Source organism: Zootermopsis nevadensis, unplaced genomic scaffold, assembly GCF_977971745.1.
Source record: "Zootermopsis nevadensis isolate Lab colony 2312 unplaced genomic scaffold, Znev_1.0 Znev_ptg000061l, whole genome shotgun sequence".
In the NCBI taxonomy this organism is placed as follows: Eukaryota; Metazoa; Arthropoda; class Insecta; order Blattodea; family Termopsidae; genus Zootermopsis; species Zootermopsis nevadensis.
The window spans coordinates 19,436,200-19,455,131 of record NW_028259192.1 but is presented as its reverse complement, the minus strand read 5'-3'; the positions used below and the strand labels follow the sequence as shown (position 1 = coordinate 19,455,131).

The following is an 18,932-nucleotide window of genomic DNA, read 5'->3' as shown; positions in this document are numbered from 1 at the left end:
GTTCGAAAGTTTGTCTGGTGGCTCGTATTTCCTCACTGCAAAACCCACGATCGAGTGGTCAACACTGCCGCTTCGTACTTTGGAGGTCCAAGGGTTAAAATGTTTGCTCCAAAACCGGCTATACGGAGAGAGAATTTTGGTTTTCTTGAATCACTTTGCGTAAATTCCGGGATAGGCCATTTCCAATTCGTAATTTAGTATTCAGCGTATCATATGATATAGTCGCAGTTGCTGATAGCATCGTTGAATAAACAATAAAGATAATCTCACAGGTTAGGTCTGTGATTATCCTCGGTCCTTCCAATTCAACTTAGGACTATTGCCTATAAAGCACAAAATTCAGCGTTTCTGATTGTTAAAGCAGGTGGCATATGAAGTTATCAGGGGGCTTTAAAGGGTTGAAGTAGGACATTCAATTCCTTCCACGACTCCTTATCACTCAGTTTAAAAAAAATCTACAATATTTTATGGCCGTACTATTCATAGATTAAGTGTTTTTGGGACTTATTGAGGAGGTCCGAGTTCAATCCCAGGGCAGTTCATGTAGTATTTGTGGTGACGCTGTGGTATAGTTTCGTTCGGGGTTTTCCTCCGTCAGTCCCTGCGTACGTCATCACCAATTTCATAGCTTCGTGCAATAAGCTCGTCAGAGGCCACAATTCTAAAACTCACCCCCAGGCCTATGAAAGTTTAAGAATCCATATTATTCGACGCCTGAAAACAAACAACTTTGGGGTAATTCTATAAAAACAGAATGCTGTTTATAACTGTATTGTGTGTTATCCACGACAAGTTCTAAATAATGACTCTATATGGCATAATGATTTAGCTCTGAAGATGGAGGCAATATGCCCCTCCGAAACGTTGGTATCCACCCATAAGTCAAAACTGCGTCACAATCAGAACGCCATCGGTCTATATAACTCCAATTATATTTCGGTCGATAGTTTTCTTAAAATATGTGAATAAATGATTCTCGGAAAATGACTTTATAGAAAGTTGGAGAATGTTGGGTAGAACATAACAGGTGTAACAAATTTTTGATATATCTCTTTTATCGAACTTGGCGGTATCCTATAAACCTTATGACGTGAAGTGTAAGTGGGACGAATTAAACTTTAAAGTGAAGTCTTGTTTTTAGTCATATGCCACTCTTCTACGACGTTTGCAAGGACATCAAAACTATGAAAAAGAACAGTATCCAACAGTTTCCCGTGTTACATATTCTCATACTTCTAGTGACATTAGTCGCACGTAGATTCAAACAAGACCAAAGGTTTTTGGATATGTTTTGTGAATTACTTATCCTATATTAGAATTGTAACTACTAGTTACCTTTAAACATGATGTTTAGTTATTTAAACATTAAGTAGTGGAACTAATTTTTGTATTCGGGTGTAACAAGCCGTAGTGCCTGAAGTAATGCGCGGATTTTAAAATCTACGCCTTTAGATCTGTGGTTACAGATTAACTTGCGAATATTATAGCAGAGAAATAAAATTGTTGAAATATTTTGCGAATGTTCATAAAACTTCAAATACGTCTTTTTTAGACTCTTTACTGCGAAATGAGATTTTTTGTAGGTGCATAACTCAAAAGCAACATGTATATTATTCTTTCTGATTCTGAGAATTACTTCCAAATCTCTTAGATGGTGCTCCGGCAGGGATTCGAAGCTGATACCCCAAAATACAAGTCAACTCTTCGCTTATTTAACCTTCTTGGTGCTTATATCTTTCGGATGTTGGCCAGACTTGTTGTTTTTGTGAGTTAAGATAAGAATACATGAAGCCAAATCATCAATTAATGAATAGGCACAATGATTTATGAATCACTCTTTAGTATAATTACGACGTATTGTAAATTGCATTGTATTTTTCTCTTAAATATAAAGGAACGAACCGACAGCTTCTTATCTTGCCTCAGAAGTGTTTTTTCTAGTTGTAGCTTTACTTGATCTAGATTCTGAAAGGAAAATAATTATCTTATCTTCTTTCTCACGTATGTGTCATAGCGTTAATATCATGGGATTATATTATATAAAAATACTTCAGGCTTCATACTGCTGGTGATTTTATAAAAGTTGTTTAACCATTCTGAATATTCCTTTCATATTTATGTGCATTTTGTAATACTTGTAGCCATTTCAGTACGCTTTTCTGTATTTTAAGCGTAAGGCGTGGAAGGAAGACGTGTTCGTCCATCCGCGTGAACAGACTGCTTTGTGGATTTGGATGAATTTTCATAATGGCTGTCTGCACTATAATTTGTCCGAAGAGTTTCGCATTGATTTGTTTCATTACGAATTCACCCCGTGTCACGGTTGAATGGTTCGGATACCTGCTTTGTATTCGGGTCTCACTGAGGTATTCGTGATATTCCTCAGTGCCGCCAGGCAAATTCCGGAATAACAGACCTCAGACTTTAGACCGTGACCCCTTCCTTCCGTAATAGTGTTCATTGATCATCCTATTATTTTATTTGGTGATTCAAAAAGGACTTTACAACTTTGAAAGTGTATAGAAATTTATTCAGAAGGCTTACAGAATCGGTTGAGGTGTCATTTTGTAGAAAAATAAATCAAGTTTTACCTCAAACATTCATTTTGGTTCGATGTGATTGCCATTGGTGATACTGCAGACATCCCACCTGAAATCAATTTCTTGCCAAACACGATCCAGCATATCCGGTGTTACTTCTGCAACTGAGGCGGTGATTCGAGCTTTGAGCTCAGTGAGATTGGCAGGTAAGGGTGGAACAAACACACGATCTTTAATGAAACCCCATAAGAAAAAATCGAGAGGTGTCAAATCTGGAGAACGAGGTGGCCATGCTATCGACCCTGTTCGACCAATCCACCGACCTGGGAAACGGTTATTGAGGAAATCCCGGACTTCTGTGAGGTAGTGAGGTGGTGCGCCGTCTTGCTGGAAGTGAATGCGTCCTTTTTGGTCATCTTCGTCTAACTGTTGTATGAGAAAATTTTCGAGCCATTTTCAAATGCAGTGCCGGTTGCGCTCGCGGTGACGGAATTCGGTACTACAGCACAACGTGAGTCAAACTTGATTTGTTTTTCTACAAAATGACATCTCAACCGATTCTGTAAGCCTTCTGAATAAATTTCTATACACTTTCAAAGTTGTAAAGTCCTTTTTGAATCACCTGGTATTTGCCGTTGCCCAAGGTAAGGGGATATGTGTTTTAAAAGTTACGGAAATTAAAAAAAACAATTTTCCGAAATTTATGACAAATCATATTAATATGAGGAATCATGTTGTGCAATCAATAGGTGTTACTTAGTCTATACAACAATTTCTTTTGTTAGTAGTCTTATTTTACCACCACATGTTTCGGTAAACTTGTAAGAGAAAAAGGCTAAATTAAACTGTATGATATGTACTTTTGGATTTGAGTGTGGTGTTATTCTTGGATTAAAATAATAAATGAATATATAAATATCATTTTTTTAAAAAATAAATATATATTTAATCAACACAAACATGACGCATTTAAGCTACAAAATATAAATATCAGTCAGACCACGCCGTAAGTATCAGATACTGCATCAGTAATAGTGAAACATTCAACCATATCACACATTACTTGCCATATTTTATCTTCACCACACTGCGTTAACAGCAAAAACAGTTAAGAGTATGCTTAATTCTATTGGATGTTCTTCATCGAGAAATTATGTCATGTAACGATTCCCTTGCCATCTTACATCGCAATGGAAAATTCAACACAAGTGCACTGTAATGAAGCAAGGCCGTTGCTTTATCAGTTCCTTTCTTAGCTATTAGATAATTGTGTCCGTACTGACTGCAAGAATGAAGGTCATGACGGCAATAGGAAGATTGTATAGAGATGGGAGTATTGGTCTGCTCCTGGAGACAATGTACTATTTAATCAGGATAGGTAAACTTTATATCTATCCCTTGTACAGTTTATTACGAGATTAACCACAATACAATGCAGATATTCGATGATTTATGCTACGATACGTATTAAATCGAGTTTTCCTTCATTATTTGGGTATTCTCTTTTGTTCCCATATAATGTTTCGTTAAATGGGTGATACGTCAGAGTGAAGGAATTTGTGAAACACGTTAACAATGTACGCTGTTAAGTACTTGAATAAGATATTTAAACTACACTAGTTTAAAATGGCCGCGTCAATGGTCTGTGCTAGCCAACTTTTCTTTATTTATAGTATGCGAGAAGTTCTGCCGAAAGTGATTTAGTTCATTTATTGGAGTAATGTTATTGTGATAATGAAACACGACGCTGTTTATTCTCGTCGAGAATGTAATGTATTGTAATAATTCTTATATAAGATAAGTACTTGTGGTATTCTAAAACGTTTTTATCAGCACAAAATTATTTAGTCTACGAGGCACTTCTTCTACAAGCGATTCACAGCTCAGCTCTTTCCGCAATAACGAAAGCGGATTGTTGACGGCAGTAATGTAACACAATGCCGAGTAAACAGATGACGCAAGCTGACCATTGTTGTCGGTCCATATTTACACATTGTTGATATGGATCTTACACGTCTTCGTTTCGCGTTTTTGCCGAATGACCCTTCCGTATAGACGTATTTCCGTCAAAAATCAAATTAGTGTAACTTGTGTGAAAATGTTTAAAATTTATTTTTAAAAAATCAAAATAACACAACTTACATCTTTGTGTAATCCTGCACAAACATATTCATTTTACGCCCCGCCCCCTTCCCATTTTAGTAATCAAATTTCGCGTCAGTATAGTTCCTAACGTTTCGTTGGAAGTCACGGCAGCACTGGCGTTCTACGAACCACCGCACTTTGATACTATAACGATTTTACTGTTCTACAGTTATTTACAATTACAAACACTGGTTTGTTTATTTTTATTAATAGACAGCTAAACAATTACATTTAATTAAGTTCTTTTCATTTTAAACACATTTACTTCTAATATAACAAACTGTGTTTTTACATTCACTCCACTTCTATGCCCAAAGCGAATAGGCAAGAAATATTAGTTGGCGGTGTTAATCACAGATAAAATTAACAGCCGACCACAGATAGCTCTGTTACTGCCAGGATTGTAAATTTATAGACCATCGTGCTGGACGGTGTGTGTTGGGTGATTTCTACCTGAATTCTGGTCGCTATTGCTGTAGTGAGGGTGTGTGACAGTTGAGTTATCAAGAAAGTGATTAACAAGGACTTCTATAACGTTCGTAGTGAAGTGTCAATATTATTAACCAGACTATTATGGACTTTGATAATGACTATGAAACACTTCCTACCCAAAACGTTGTGACCCATATGACGGCGGGTGCCATTGCTGGTGTAATGGAGCATTGCGTTATGTATCCACTAGATTCTGTCAAGGTATTGTATAAACACATAACTTTATTAATCCGTAAAAAATGTATAATTATGAGTGTCTTATAGTTAATTTATATTACCTAATGCTTGCGGTGATACAACCTGTTATAATTATGGTGTGACAATAGGTTAGGATGTGCAAGGATATTTATGATAACTTCTTTTTGAGTTTGGAAGCATATTATAACAGGATTAAATTATTTTTTTAACATAGACACGGATGCAGAACTTGTCACCATCACCCAATGCTGCATACAGAGGTGTGGGAGAAGCACTGTTTCGTATGGTTAAATATGAAGGTGTGCTGCGGCCTGTACGTGGAATGAGTGCTGTTGTGTTGGGCGCAGGACCTGCCCATGCATTGTACTTCTCATGTTATGAGTACATAAAGAACACCCTCACTCAAGGATCAACACGAACAAATCATTTGGCATATGGTGAGCTGTTTTCATTTATCTTCCCATGTCTGAATGATATGTTACTTCAGGTTTGATGCTCCTTTGCAATAGAGTGGCCAGTTACTTGTGTATCATTTGCTCACATTGTATATTGCAGAGTTATAACTTTTTTTACATGTTTGTATATTTCTTCAAATTCAGGTTTGTTTTAGTTGTTAGATTAGTGTGATAAGTTTAATTAATTATTGTGTTTGGTTGGGGTAAGCATAAATAAAACATGAGTTCTGCTAGTTGTGCAGTGGATGTTGTCTTGAAGATTTCTGTCTTCTGGGTTGTTGCGCTGTTTAGTCTGGTCGATGTTAACCAACGTTTCCGAGGTCATACTGCCTCCGTCATCAGGGTGATTATGTCTTATGTGTATGTGCGGAAGTGGCATAATTACATATTTATCATATTGTGAAATTGTTTAGTTTGCAAAATCAAGACTTTTATTAGGCTGTGTTACTGAATTTGTTGGTACAAATTGTGACACTTCTATTTGTTAACAGGTGCAGCTGGATGTGTAGCAACACTCCTACATGATGCTATAATGAACCCAGCTGAAGGTACAGTGTTTACTTATAAGGTTGTTAATTTAACCCACAAGTTTAAATGAATGTATTTATGGTCCACAAATTTTATATGGGTCATGTGTAGACTGTAGATGTGGCTGGATGCTACCTTTTATGTTTATGATCAGAGGGTGATTCTGTACACATCTGCACATGTTATGCAAATCACAAGAAAAGTGACAAAAGTCTCATAAAGGTTGTAATCAACAAGAATGAAATTCTCATTTGCCATATGAAGCAGAGATTGTTAATGAGGAGTGTAGTGTATATATTTACTTACACATATTATATGTTTTATGCTGAAAAATTGAATTAATAACTATTTTGTGTCCTCAGGATGTGATGGTGGAACTTTTTATGGACAGGTGGTGTAGTTACACTCTGAAACGTATATGTTGTATTATAAAATAATTTTGTCTTATTAATGCTTATATTCATTTTTTTCATGTTTTGGTCTTCTTGGATACATACACATGCATGATGCATGTGCCTTGGATTTTGCAAACACTGGTGGATGGAATTTCTTTAAATTGTGTGTGTGACTGATCAGTGGTGAAACAGCGATTGCAGATGTACAATTCACCATACAAATCTTTCTTGGACTGCATAGTGCAGATATATCGCTCAGAAGGAATTCGTGCTTTCTATCGTTCATACACTACACAACTGACAATGAATATTCCATTCCAAAGTATCCACTTCATGACATACGAGTTTGTTCAGAATATAACAAACGAGAAACGTTGCTATAACCCCACTGCTCACATGGTTTCTGGTGCCATTGCCGGAGCAGTTTCTGCAGCTATAACCACACCATTGGATGTCTGCAAGACATTACTGAACACGCAGCCTGAGCAAGGACAGGGCACAGGTCTGATTCATGCAATTCAGACAGTATACAAGCTTGGAGGACCTTCGGGGTATTTCCGAGGAATGAGCGCTCGTGTTCTGTATCAGATGCCATCAACAGCAATATGTTGGTCCATGTATGAGTTCTTCAAATACTTTCTTACATCCCGTGCTGGAGATCAGGGTGACTCTGCATTGAGATTGGTGGTACCACAGGCAGCATTAATTGTTGATGCCACCACTGGTGATGAGCAGCGTCAGGACTCCAAGGCAAGCGGAGACACGTGGGAAGGTTGGGGTGCCACAGGAGGATCATCAGGTCCTGTCAAGACACCGAGAGAACTGCCATCTGTCTCCGGAGTTGGGCTTTATGGGGCGTTGTCCTTTAATACAGTCCATAATGCAGATAGCAAATTGGGAAAGAGTAATGCTTTGCTTGAGATCAGCCATAGTTGAATGTCTGATACTTGAAGTCATGTTTGAGCTGTGTATGATAGAGGAAGTGAGGTGGAATGACCAGCAAGTGCCTATTATCCAGGTGGATGTGGAGAAGTCCCTTTTTAACCACAGTTAGTATTGCATAATAAAATGTGACTGTGAGAAGCAATAGTCTGTTGTTATTGCTCTGTGTACTGACTCTGAAACTACGTTGGTCCATCTCCATTATTTCAGAATGGACATGTCTACTTGCTTGGAAGGGTGGGCCAGTAAGAAGTTTGATTTCTCCATGTTTACTATGCATCTGGCACTTGCTGGATTCTTTCATTAAGGTATCCCTTGCTCCTGTGGTTACAAGATAGAAAATATTGTAGTGAGAGGTGTGACAGGTTTACGACACGAAAATATACGAAAATGAACAAATGATTTTGCCGAACACAATGAAAGTTAGCAAGAACTAAAGCTTCTTTGGAGAACTAGTGATATTTATATATTTCTGAAGGATATAGGATTTTTCAGCCCATGTGACATATGGAGCCATGGAATGCAATGATTAGCCACAATTGTAACCTTTTAGCATCTGTACATTTTGTCTGATGACCTTTACATTTTGACAGAATTATTTGGGTGAGTTTTGCTGTTCACTCTTAAGGCTATTATATAATGCAGGGTAAGTAGGTTTGTTATCTTACTTTTTCTACAGAATTAAAAATGCAAGTCTGTGATAATTATATTGTCTGGACAATAATATTGTTCTGTTTGTACATATTAAGTTCCAGATTATTGTAGTGTGTAAATGTTTAAGAGTATGGCATAATATTGTCAAATCATGAAAATATAATTAGTGTCTCTGGACTTTGTGACTCTAAAGGGGTGTAACAATAGAACCTTGCAATCAGTATTGCTATTTTTCTAGGCTTGATCCATTATTTGGTATTCTGAAATGAGACCACTACATTTTGGTAACTGGCTCTGTTCCCATCTTCAGGTAAAAGTACCTATTTCCTTGGGTCTAGTAGAAGGGGCTAATCCCAATCCTGGTGTCATGATCCTTTCATTGGACCCAACAGAATATGTCTTTTCACATAGAGATGAGAACAGAGACAGCTCCTGAAATGTAGTGCTGTTTTGGAATATTGAATAATGGAGCAAGTCCAGAAAAACAGTAGTATTGAATTGAACAACATTTTTGAAATTGGATCTCTTTAATCCTGGAGTGAAATGTGGAAGTACCTACTTACTGAGTTGGGTCTCTTAAAAACAGAAAAGCTGAAGAGCTGGACTCTCAAATTATCATGAACAGACTTGATCTTAGACTGGTTATGGGTTTCTTGGTGACTGAGATTAACTGTTCATAATGTACCCAGCTGAGTGGGTACTTCCCATGTTTCACCTGAGGACAGAAATATCCAGTTTCTGAAACCTTGTATTCTTTTCAAAATACCAGATGGTGGACAAAACCAAGAAATCCAGCAATACCAATTGTTATATACCATTATCATAACTTTGCAGTTCATTTGTATAACCATTAGCATATACATAAATAGTTGTTATTCTGAAGAGAAATTAGCAAGGTTTTTAGTTGTAGTTGGGTTTAACCACAGAAATTAGAAGACTAGTATGTGCTGCATTTTGGAAAAGGTAGTGCATATACTTTTGTGGCCTAATTTTGTATTCTGGACTTCACAAAAAATTATATTTCACAAGATGTTACTTGTCACGTTTTTAGAATGGAACTGAAGTAACAATACTGTTGAGTTGGAATCCATGTTTAATTTGGTTTTAGGAGGGAGTAATAATCCTTCATCTGGTACATTAGTGGTCTGGCCATCTGTGTATGTATACTTTTCTTGGTTTATAAATATGGCTGAACACACCAGAACAAATTTTTAACACATTTTTTTGGTTGACTTTATTACTAGATGTGTTCCCTCAAATTGATTAGTGTTCATGTCCAGATATAACATTCATTTGTTTTGGAAAATGTACCTGTTTCCTCTAGCCAGGATGCATACACATCTGTTTTAATTGTTGGTGTGCATAAACTGTGTCGGAAATTTACATTGAAGAGCATATGTCTCTTGTTATTACATCTTATTCTAACAAGAAGAAGGGTAATGAGTGAATTTATTAGTAAAGCCTACTTGAGCTGCATCACAAGTGTAATGACCATCAGACACATCAAGATACTTTAATTGTGCTTAAAGGAATTGAAATTAAGCAGTGGATCTGTACAAATTGTAAATAGTTGCAAGGAGGGAAATATTCCTTGCCCCCATTTGTACCAGTTGTTGTGTATATTAAAGTAAATGTTTGTCGTATCATTATTGATACGGTTTTGTACATGAAAGCTTATCACATGGGCTGATATGTGGATGTAATAATCACATAGGTTTCTTTGTAAGTTTGAAAACATACAAAATACATTAGTGAGGAAGACTTGTAAAGTATTAATAGGTATAATGATCTTATAAGTGTCTGAAGTTCAGCTTTGTGTGCTATGTCTGGCTGTCATCACTTTATAACAGACCTGTAAAATGCTCCTTCAGTAATGTATAATTGTTACAACATTCATTTGTATTCTGCCTCAAAGTTACAAGGTCTTGTGTTGAATTGGCGACTGAAATTGTTTTTTAAAAGGAAAGAATATTATGTTTTAATGCCATACTTTGTGTTCAGATGGCATAGGAAAGTTTCGGTAATTTGGAAACATCGACCTTTTAAGTGAAACTGTGCACACATATTTTATCCAGCTCTTTGTCATGATTTTCATGTAGCCTCATGATGCACATAGCATCATTTTGTCTCTCCCCCCTCTCAGAAGACGTCTTTGTATAAGACCAGTAGGTATATATTATACCTTGCATTGTGGATGCTAAGTGAAGTATTTTAAACAAAATGATATAACTTCCTGTTATTATAACGCGTTTGAATTTGTGTGATGGGGAAACAAAACATTGGTATTTTACATTGATTTGGAAAGGTAATATTTCTTTAATTTGCAGGTAGTTTGCTTTTTATGTAGTTTGTAGTTTTGAAATCTTAGTGTCATGAGTTTACTGTTCAATGGCTAAAACTGCAGTCTATAGCTACATCAGTTAGTTGAAGTTCCTAGTCTATAGGATTTGATAATTTTAGGTAAAAAGCAGAACAGTTTCATAAATAAACATTTATTTATAAATCTTTTATTGAAATATGTTGGTTATGTATGACCAGGACTGTAGTTGGTCCAAGCTGGTGCCCCAATGCTTTTTGAGAACCAACAAGCCATCCTGGCATGCCTTTTAATGATAGTTAATGTCAAACATACGTAGTACAGTCTAAGGGTCAGTGAGTATGAGTTCCCTTCTAAAATATAAGATATGAAATACACATCTTTAAAAAAATATTATGTAGTATAAATGCCAGACAAAATTTTGTGTATATTTTGTGATCTATTTATCATTCATTTATGAATTTAAAAGTGTAAAGCTATTATTAAGTAACAACAAGAATGGCCTTATGTTAATTTATTACCATTACTTTAAACCTAGAATTGTGATCCAGACCACTTTGCCATGTTTTGAGGATGTTATCATATAAATATTTTCTGGGATGGAATGTTCAAAGAAAATTTTGTCACTCTGCATTTGCATCATTCAAAACTTTTCTATTTTTCATGTGATGGGATGTACTGAAGCATCTTAAAACCAACAGGCACCATTATTGTCATTCATCAGGGTTACGTTTTACATAAATTGTCTTGAAATTAATCAGCTCTTCAATTTCTTGAATGGATATAACCATCTTCAGAATAATGTTACTATTTGAATACCACTAAATTTATTTTCCCTGTTGTCACTCAATGAATTGTACTTTAATTTGATGACACATTATGACAGTAGTAAGATTAAAAATTGAAATATTTGGTATTTCTATATAATTTATACATTATTTCTTTGAAGTTTTGATGACAAAAATTTATTTTGGTGATTGGAATAATTTTCTAAATATAGATTTTTGTTGGTGAAAAACAGTTTAAAGACTTGCAGAAGTATAATTCAGGTACCATTTAGTTTGTGTCTGTGATATGTAGAATACCACATGTTTGTACACTTGTTTATTGCTTGAATGGTTCAGTTGATAATTCATATTTGGCATTTAAAAGCAGGCACTTACATATTATGATTTTAGTTTTAGTTTTAACCACTGTATTACATGCCTTCTGTACTAGGTCAAAGCAAAGGGATTTTGCATTATAGAAAAACTGTCCACAGCATGTTTGCAAACTCATTAGACTAGCAGATAAGAAAAAGGCAGTTGGTGTTAAAGAAGTCATGTACTTTTGTCTTAGGTATAATTGAACTATACTTTATGTTCATTTGTCATGATCATATTTTAACAATGCAAGAACAACACAACTATACTTTTCACAAAGAATTTAATTGCAGAAGGAAGTCTGAATTCACTATTGACCAAGTGAGTTTGGAATATTTATAAGTCAAAAATGCTCTGCACAGTCATTAATTCCACTCGCTGTGAGCTTATGTGAACTTGAAGAAAAGCTAAATGAATGCATGAAATTAAAAATATTCAAATAATATGCCAATGAAATTCAGAGTAGGAAACTGACATGGTGTGGGATAGATTGACAGTTTTAGCCTATTGTATTTTGTCACCATTCACAAGTTATTTTATAAACGCAAATTTTGGCTGTGATAGAGTCCTTATCATTTTGTGATGATATTGACTTTGAAAGGAAGTAATATCATTGATTCAGATAAGAGCTGTCACTCCATTTTATATAGGATAGTGTAATAAATGTAACACATTACTCTTTTTTGTCATTTTATTGTAAACAATATCAATCATAGACTTTAATTTTTAACCTCAAGACATTTTGATTTGTGATTGATGCTTTATGTTAACACCATTGTTTCTTGCCACTTCTGTTTTCAGGTGTAAATAGCCATTTGTCCACCTTACATATCCTCTCTGTCCCATTCATTATCTTAACACTTTTATTTGGAATTTGTATTTCTTAACCTGATTCGTGATAAGTATAGAAGTGTATGCAGCTAGCATTAAGAGTTTTGGTGTTGGAATTATGCAAGTCTATTAAATGTGACTTCTTTCTGTTGATAGTGGAGGAGTTCCACATTGAAGTGATATGATGAATTTGAAAAGAGACCATTATTAGATTGATTTCTACCTAGGTTATTGAAACATGAGTCTGGAAGGATGCTTCAAGAATGTTAACTCATACTCATGTTATAGTTCCAAAGGAACTATTCATTCTTTGTAACTCTGTTACTGACTTTCACATGTCTGCCTATTCACTGTTTAAAATGAATACCTTGATAATTATGGACACCAATTGCTCGGTTCTTGTAAACCCCAGCATGAACAGCATGCCGTTAGGAGACTGTTCATCATTGGTTTTTGCAGTGTTTTTGAGCATGTTTATTTTATTTTGAAGTATGTTCTGTCTTAATTAGAATGTCTAAGGTCTTGTCATCCAAGAACCATAAAATTTACTATGTCAACAGGTAGGTGTAGTGTTTCACATTGTTCTTCTTCCAGAAGTATCCAGGAAGCATATAGTGGTCATGAAGGGTTGAAACATTATATAAGTGGTACTGTTTGTTGCTTGATTTACATATATGTCATTCATGTGAATTGACAGAGAAATGCAGTTGATACATAACCCTTCACAGTTTAAAAATCCGGAAATGAAAGACAGACATCCATGACTTGCAAGATTCCATACAGTTGCTTATCTTATTCAGCTGCTCTATCAATTACATTCAAAATTATGTATTTCGTACAAAATATGTTTCAGTTTTATGGCTCCAATTATATTTTAATTAGTAAAAATATTTTGTGAATCTTTCATAAACCAAATTCTTTAAACTGGTAAAACAGGAATAAATGCTCAATTTCAAAAGTTTATTTGTGTGTTAAATTAAGGGGTTTGTATCATTTATGGCGAAATTGCTCATAACATATCACAATATTATATGCTTGGATGTTTTATTAGCACAACTAGAGTTCCAAATTATGTCACTATTATAAATGTAATGGAATCACCCTCTTACTTTTGAATGATGAAAATTCTGTATCATGAATATGAGTGCTGAATTTTTTGCAGGTTTCAGAAGCAAAAATTTTATAAAGAATTTTGATCTCATTGTCAGTATTTTGTCATTGTAAAATTGCATAGAGAAATTTCATTTATATTTCATAGGAGATAAAAAGGGATTAATGGTTGATAAAATTTCCTTACAAAAACTCCAGAATTTGAGAAACCTGCATCTATCTAATTTAGCACTTATATTGTGCTCATAGTTTCTCAGATCTATTGTGACTGAGGAATTTGAATTAAATATTGTATATTAAATGTAAATACAAGTCCTTTCAGTTGATGATGGAAAAGAGAAAATGTTTGAGACAAACAGGGATTGTTTCAAGATTGTACAGTTTTGCAAAAGGATTTTAAAAAAATATATATGAAGATGCAGTATTTTTCAGATATCTTCGTAAATGCAACATTACCTGACTTGTTTCTGTAAAGGATTCTAGGATATTTTTTTGTAATTGTAAAGCAGGGATGTCCAAGGAAATAGGCATGCTTTTTCAACACACTGGCATGCAATTTTGCCTCAAAACTGTACTTTACAGTGATTGGTTAATTTCTCAGTTCACCAAAAATTTAATTCTGTGTCTTAATTATGAAATATGGTTTTATATGAATTCAGAGTATTGCCATAAAAATTGGATTAAATTATTTATAGTTCTGTTAGTACAAATATAAATTTGACTGAATGCATATCACACTTATCATCATCATCTTTACTTCAGTACATAGATATTTTGTTCTGACTTCAGCTTCTGACACATTTATAAAAACCAAAATTAAATTTAAGCAAAATGAAAATTAGTATGTTAGTAGTGTGTAATATATTTTTGGAAGTAGAGTTATTGAAACTGCAGATGACTGGCAGTGTTCATTTTCTTACCATTTAGCTTGTAATATTATATTGTTCACACTTTACCAACAGCTTTTTACTCACTGTTTGCTTTTATTATTACACATGCATTCCCATCCTGTGAAACCATTTTTGGTGCCTTACTCACCTAGCATCTTTCATTGGTGTCATTTTATTAAATAATTTTGAGTCTCGTATTTGACGTGCAGTAATCTGCCCTCATTCTGTAATATAACTCTGTTGTTGTTTGAATCTCTGAATTTTTGCATTACTAGTTTCAGACAATCATTTGAGTCTAAGCAGTGTGATTTAGTGATTCGGATGTCATGTTTGAGGTATATTGTCACCAAGTGTAAAGAATCACTACATCAGATGCAAGTAAATAAGAGACAAGGTGATTATAATGCTGATATGTAATAGTGTATTGAAGTACACGTTGAACTTCCACATAGAGTCGTGTAAACATTTCAATTCAGAGGTTCAAGTATCAGTTAGGTTATAATATAAGACCAAAGAAATCACTATGCAGTACATTAGATACAGATAGGTAAAGAATTGTCTGATAATGTGAAAGCAGCTAGTCCACAATATTAGTTGAGTAAGATACTGATGATGGTCTCATAGGATCAGAGAATGTATGTAATAACCAAAGTAAAAGATGCAGTGACTTTTTAAGTTTTCTTTGGCAAATGTTACATTTTTCAGCTTCAGGTTGAATATTTCTGGGAATGTAGAGGAGCCCACTTCCCTGATTCTACCTTCTTATCTTGCTTCACTTTTTCACTTCACCATCCTAAATTCATATTTTTTGTCACCTTTTTTCTGAACCACGCAGTCACTCTGTATTAGATAATTGCATGATTCAACTCTCAGTATGTAATATCTTTGTAAGGACTCTCCTACTCTCCCACAGACATTCACCCTGAATATGGCAGCTGTATTGTTTACCAAAACATTGGGAGACATTTAGCAGTTGACTTGGATTATCTTCAAAAGCTGAAGTGTTACATAAATATGTAAACTGTAAAATTTGGAAGTTCAGAACCATGGCTGCCTATCTCATATGTACCTGGTAATAGTGATCTGAGTCCAGTTGCAGGTGGTGATTATGAGTACCAAGAACAGACTTCACACTAGCTCGCGGTATGGCTGAGGAAAGAAGTGCACTTCCTGATGAACAGGCGTACCAACATTACTGTGCTTGGACTAGCTTTTATAGAGGACAGATGAGTGTCAACATGTAAAACTAAACCTGTGAAGATTCTTGGGGTATAAACAATATCATATATAGTCCATCAAACACCATGTAATAGGCACTGTGCATTTCATGCACAGTGCCTGTTACATTTTTTTATATACATTGCTTGAGTTTTAATCTCCAGTAACAAGTAATCATGACTGATTCTTTGGTTCTTTAATAGTGCATTGAATGGGATGCAAAAAATACTTTATGGACTGTTGATAAATATAAGATGGCTGTCTTCTCTGTAGTTGTGCCATGTAGTCAGAAGTTTGCCAGTGCCCAAAAGATGGCCATCTTTATGCTTGCTGCTGTGACTTTTGGTAAATGTTTTACATGATTTATTGCAAATGAAAGTAAGTATGTTCCTGTTGTAATGCGAGAGTGGCTACTGTTTAATGTCATTACTTTTAGTATTATTGTGAAGTTTGATTCTTTAATACCAATACTTCTCTTCAGAAATTCCTGTTTATGAAAAAAATAAACTATTGTTAGAGTCAGAAATAATTTACTGATATGAGTGAATATTTAAAGAAATTCTCTAATGTCATGAAATTAAAGAGTTAAAAGGAATATATTTTTTTCCCCTATATCTTTCATTCTGCAAGTGAATTGTGCACATTGTGAAGGGATATTTCATATGCAAGTACATACAATTTTGTTGGCATTGCCCATTGTTAGTGATAAATTTTATCATTCTTACATTGGCTTCTTGATGTAGAAAGTTGTTTATTTACACAGCATTTAAGTAAGTTGCAGTTTATTGTATGATTTGAGCCCACAGGGTTACCAGTTGATACCTTCTCATCAGAAATTGGTGGCATGGATCCATGTGAGCCTTATCAATTCCATGGACAACTATTATCATTTGGTTCCTGTAAAGTGCCTCAGTCTACACAATAAGGTTTGTCTTGTGCTTGAACACCTGTACTGCCATCAGTATGTAATCCTCAAGATATTCATTTTTCTTGGGCTACTAGCTGTGTCAGGTGAACACGGCTGGTAGCCCAAGAAGAATTCATTATTCTTAGTTGCTATGAAAGTGTCAGATCATAATTCTCAAGATGTTTCTTCTGTAACATTAAAGCATCTCAGAGAATTTAAAAACTTACAGTATTTTAAAAATGTCAGATATTAGGATTATTAGGCACAGAGAAGTTTTTAAATCTCATTGTGAACAATTTTAACTGTGAATGAGTTAATCACACAGGGTCCAGCAGAGAAGAGTTGACTATTTTCATTTGTGAATAGATTCTGCTTATTGAGGAAGTAATATAAACTGACACATTAACAACGTAAATCTACAAAATTAATTTTGATGCACATACTGCTTACATTTTTGAAACAGAATATAGTAAATGCTCTCCTTTCCACAGTGATGTACATGGTTGGAGGCACTTAATGAAATCGTCTCTCACGTGTAACATATAGTGTAGAGCTCAAATCACTTCTCTGATATTGGCCTTGAGTTCATCCAGTGGTTGGCCATGTCTTGACTCTTCAGGCAACCATGCAGATGCAGATGGTCAGGCCATATGTTATATGAAGACCCACATGCCATAAATTAGTAATCCTATGTTGCAGGTTGATCCATGTGGACTTATAGCCATTGGCAGGTCACTGAAGTTGCCTCGTCACAATTGGACATAGCCCAAGATAGGACAACCAGTCATTTGATGCATCAGGTACAGGAATATCTTTGACTAGGTGTAGACAAGTTCCTTGTGATTGTTGCTATGATTGGGATATATGAAGAGCTAGGGCTCATTTTAAAAGTACGTTCACCTGATTTGTTTCTTGATCACCTAACAAAGTAAATTACGAATAAAGTAAGAAACACATTCAGAAAAGTCGTAGCTTAGATGGAGTACCAGCTGTTCTGTCTTAAGACATTTTGTACTTTCTTTTAGTCCTTTAAGGCAAATCCCAGAGAAGTATATAGACCACAATCAATTCATTCCCTATTGACCACATTGGGCTGCGATGAAGTGAATAATAAATGCAAGAAAATCTTAATCCAAGAAACATAACCTCCTTGGCATAGTAGTTGGCCTTTTCTATTTAAAATACCTGTAAAAATGTGATTAAAACATTTTAAATTAAATGTCTCAATTGAATCACAAAACATGTTATGAAAAAGGTTTATTATTTCTCTTGTTCAGTAAACTGAGCATGCATCAGCCTTAGCCCATTACAAGAATCAAAGACAAACTCTCAAAAGATGTTTATAAATGCAGTTCTAGCTTCTAAATATAAGTACTGCACTTGATACAGCATCATTAAATAATCCGTACATTATTGATGCACTCAAAGGTTCATGTGTCTCATATACGCTGTATCCTGTTTAAACATAGGCAGCCATAAAATTGTAATGTGCTTTTTTTTCTGTACCCCATTTCCTAGTTGGATTACATATTTTGATTCTCCTCAGGTTCATTTTTATGCATTCACCTGGATGACCTCAGTGAAGAGCGTATTAATGAACCGATTTATTTGAAAGTGGAACAAATGTGCAGGAAGAAGCAGATAATGTTCTGGTTGGTGCAGTTTGATTTTGAATGTCATGCCAAAGAAGAATACGCAAGTGCCCCAGCCTACAACGTTCCTCCAAGGTCTCTGCATCGACAATTACGCGTCTTGCCTATAGTAACTGAACCCTTCACCACAGTTGATTTACAAATAGGGTAGATCACATTATATGAGGTTCTTGGAAAGTAATTTGTATGTCTTAAAATGTTAATATGTATTTGGAATGTGTGTATGGGAAAAAATGGCAGTATAGGTGAGATTACAATATTGCTAATTTATCATTTGGTGGATTTGTAAGCAAATTTATGTACTTGTTTTCTGTAAGAAAACAGGAAATGCATGTATTAAAAATACAATTTATTTTTTGATATGTATACCCATTTTGAGAATAAATTTGCACTGAAGTTAAGGATTGAACAGTATTAATTGTTTGTCAGGTGGTGCTTATAACAAGAAACCAGTGTTACACAGTGGTATTTATGAATTTTCTTGCCATCGGTACATTTGATTTTTGCATTGTCAAG

General features: G+C 34.9%; 1 protein-coding gene across 1 annotated transcript; it reads left to right on the top strand.

Annotated features, from left to right (window-relative positions):
- The first annotated feature begins 4,754 nt into the window (after positions 1 to 4,754).
- On the top strand, positions 4,755 to 18,817 carry mfrn (mitochondrial iron transporter mitoferrin). The gene is made up of 6 exons (XM_022081005.2): positions 4,755 to 5,378; positions 5,590 to 5,812; positions 6,322 to 6,378; positions 6,935 to 16,783; positions 17,464 to 17,564; positions 18,311 to 18,817. Exons 1-4 carry the CDS (start codon positions 5,259 to 5,261, stop codon positions 7,687 to 7,689), a joined length of 1,155 nt encoding a protein of 384 aa, XP_021936697.2. The 5' UTR covers positions 4,755 to 5,258; the 3' UTR covers positions 7,690 to 16,783; positions 17,464 to 17,564; positions 18,311 to 18,817.
- The last annotated feature ends 115 nt before the right edge of the window (positions 18,818 to 18,932 follow it).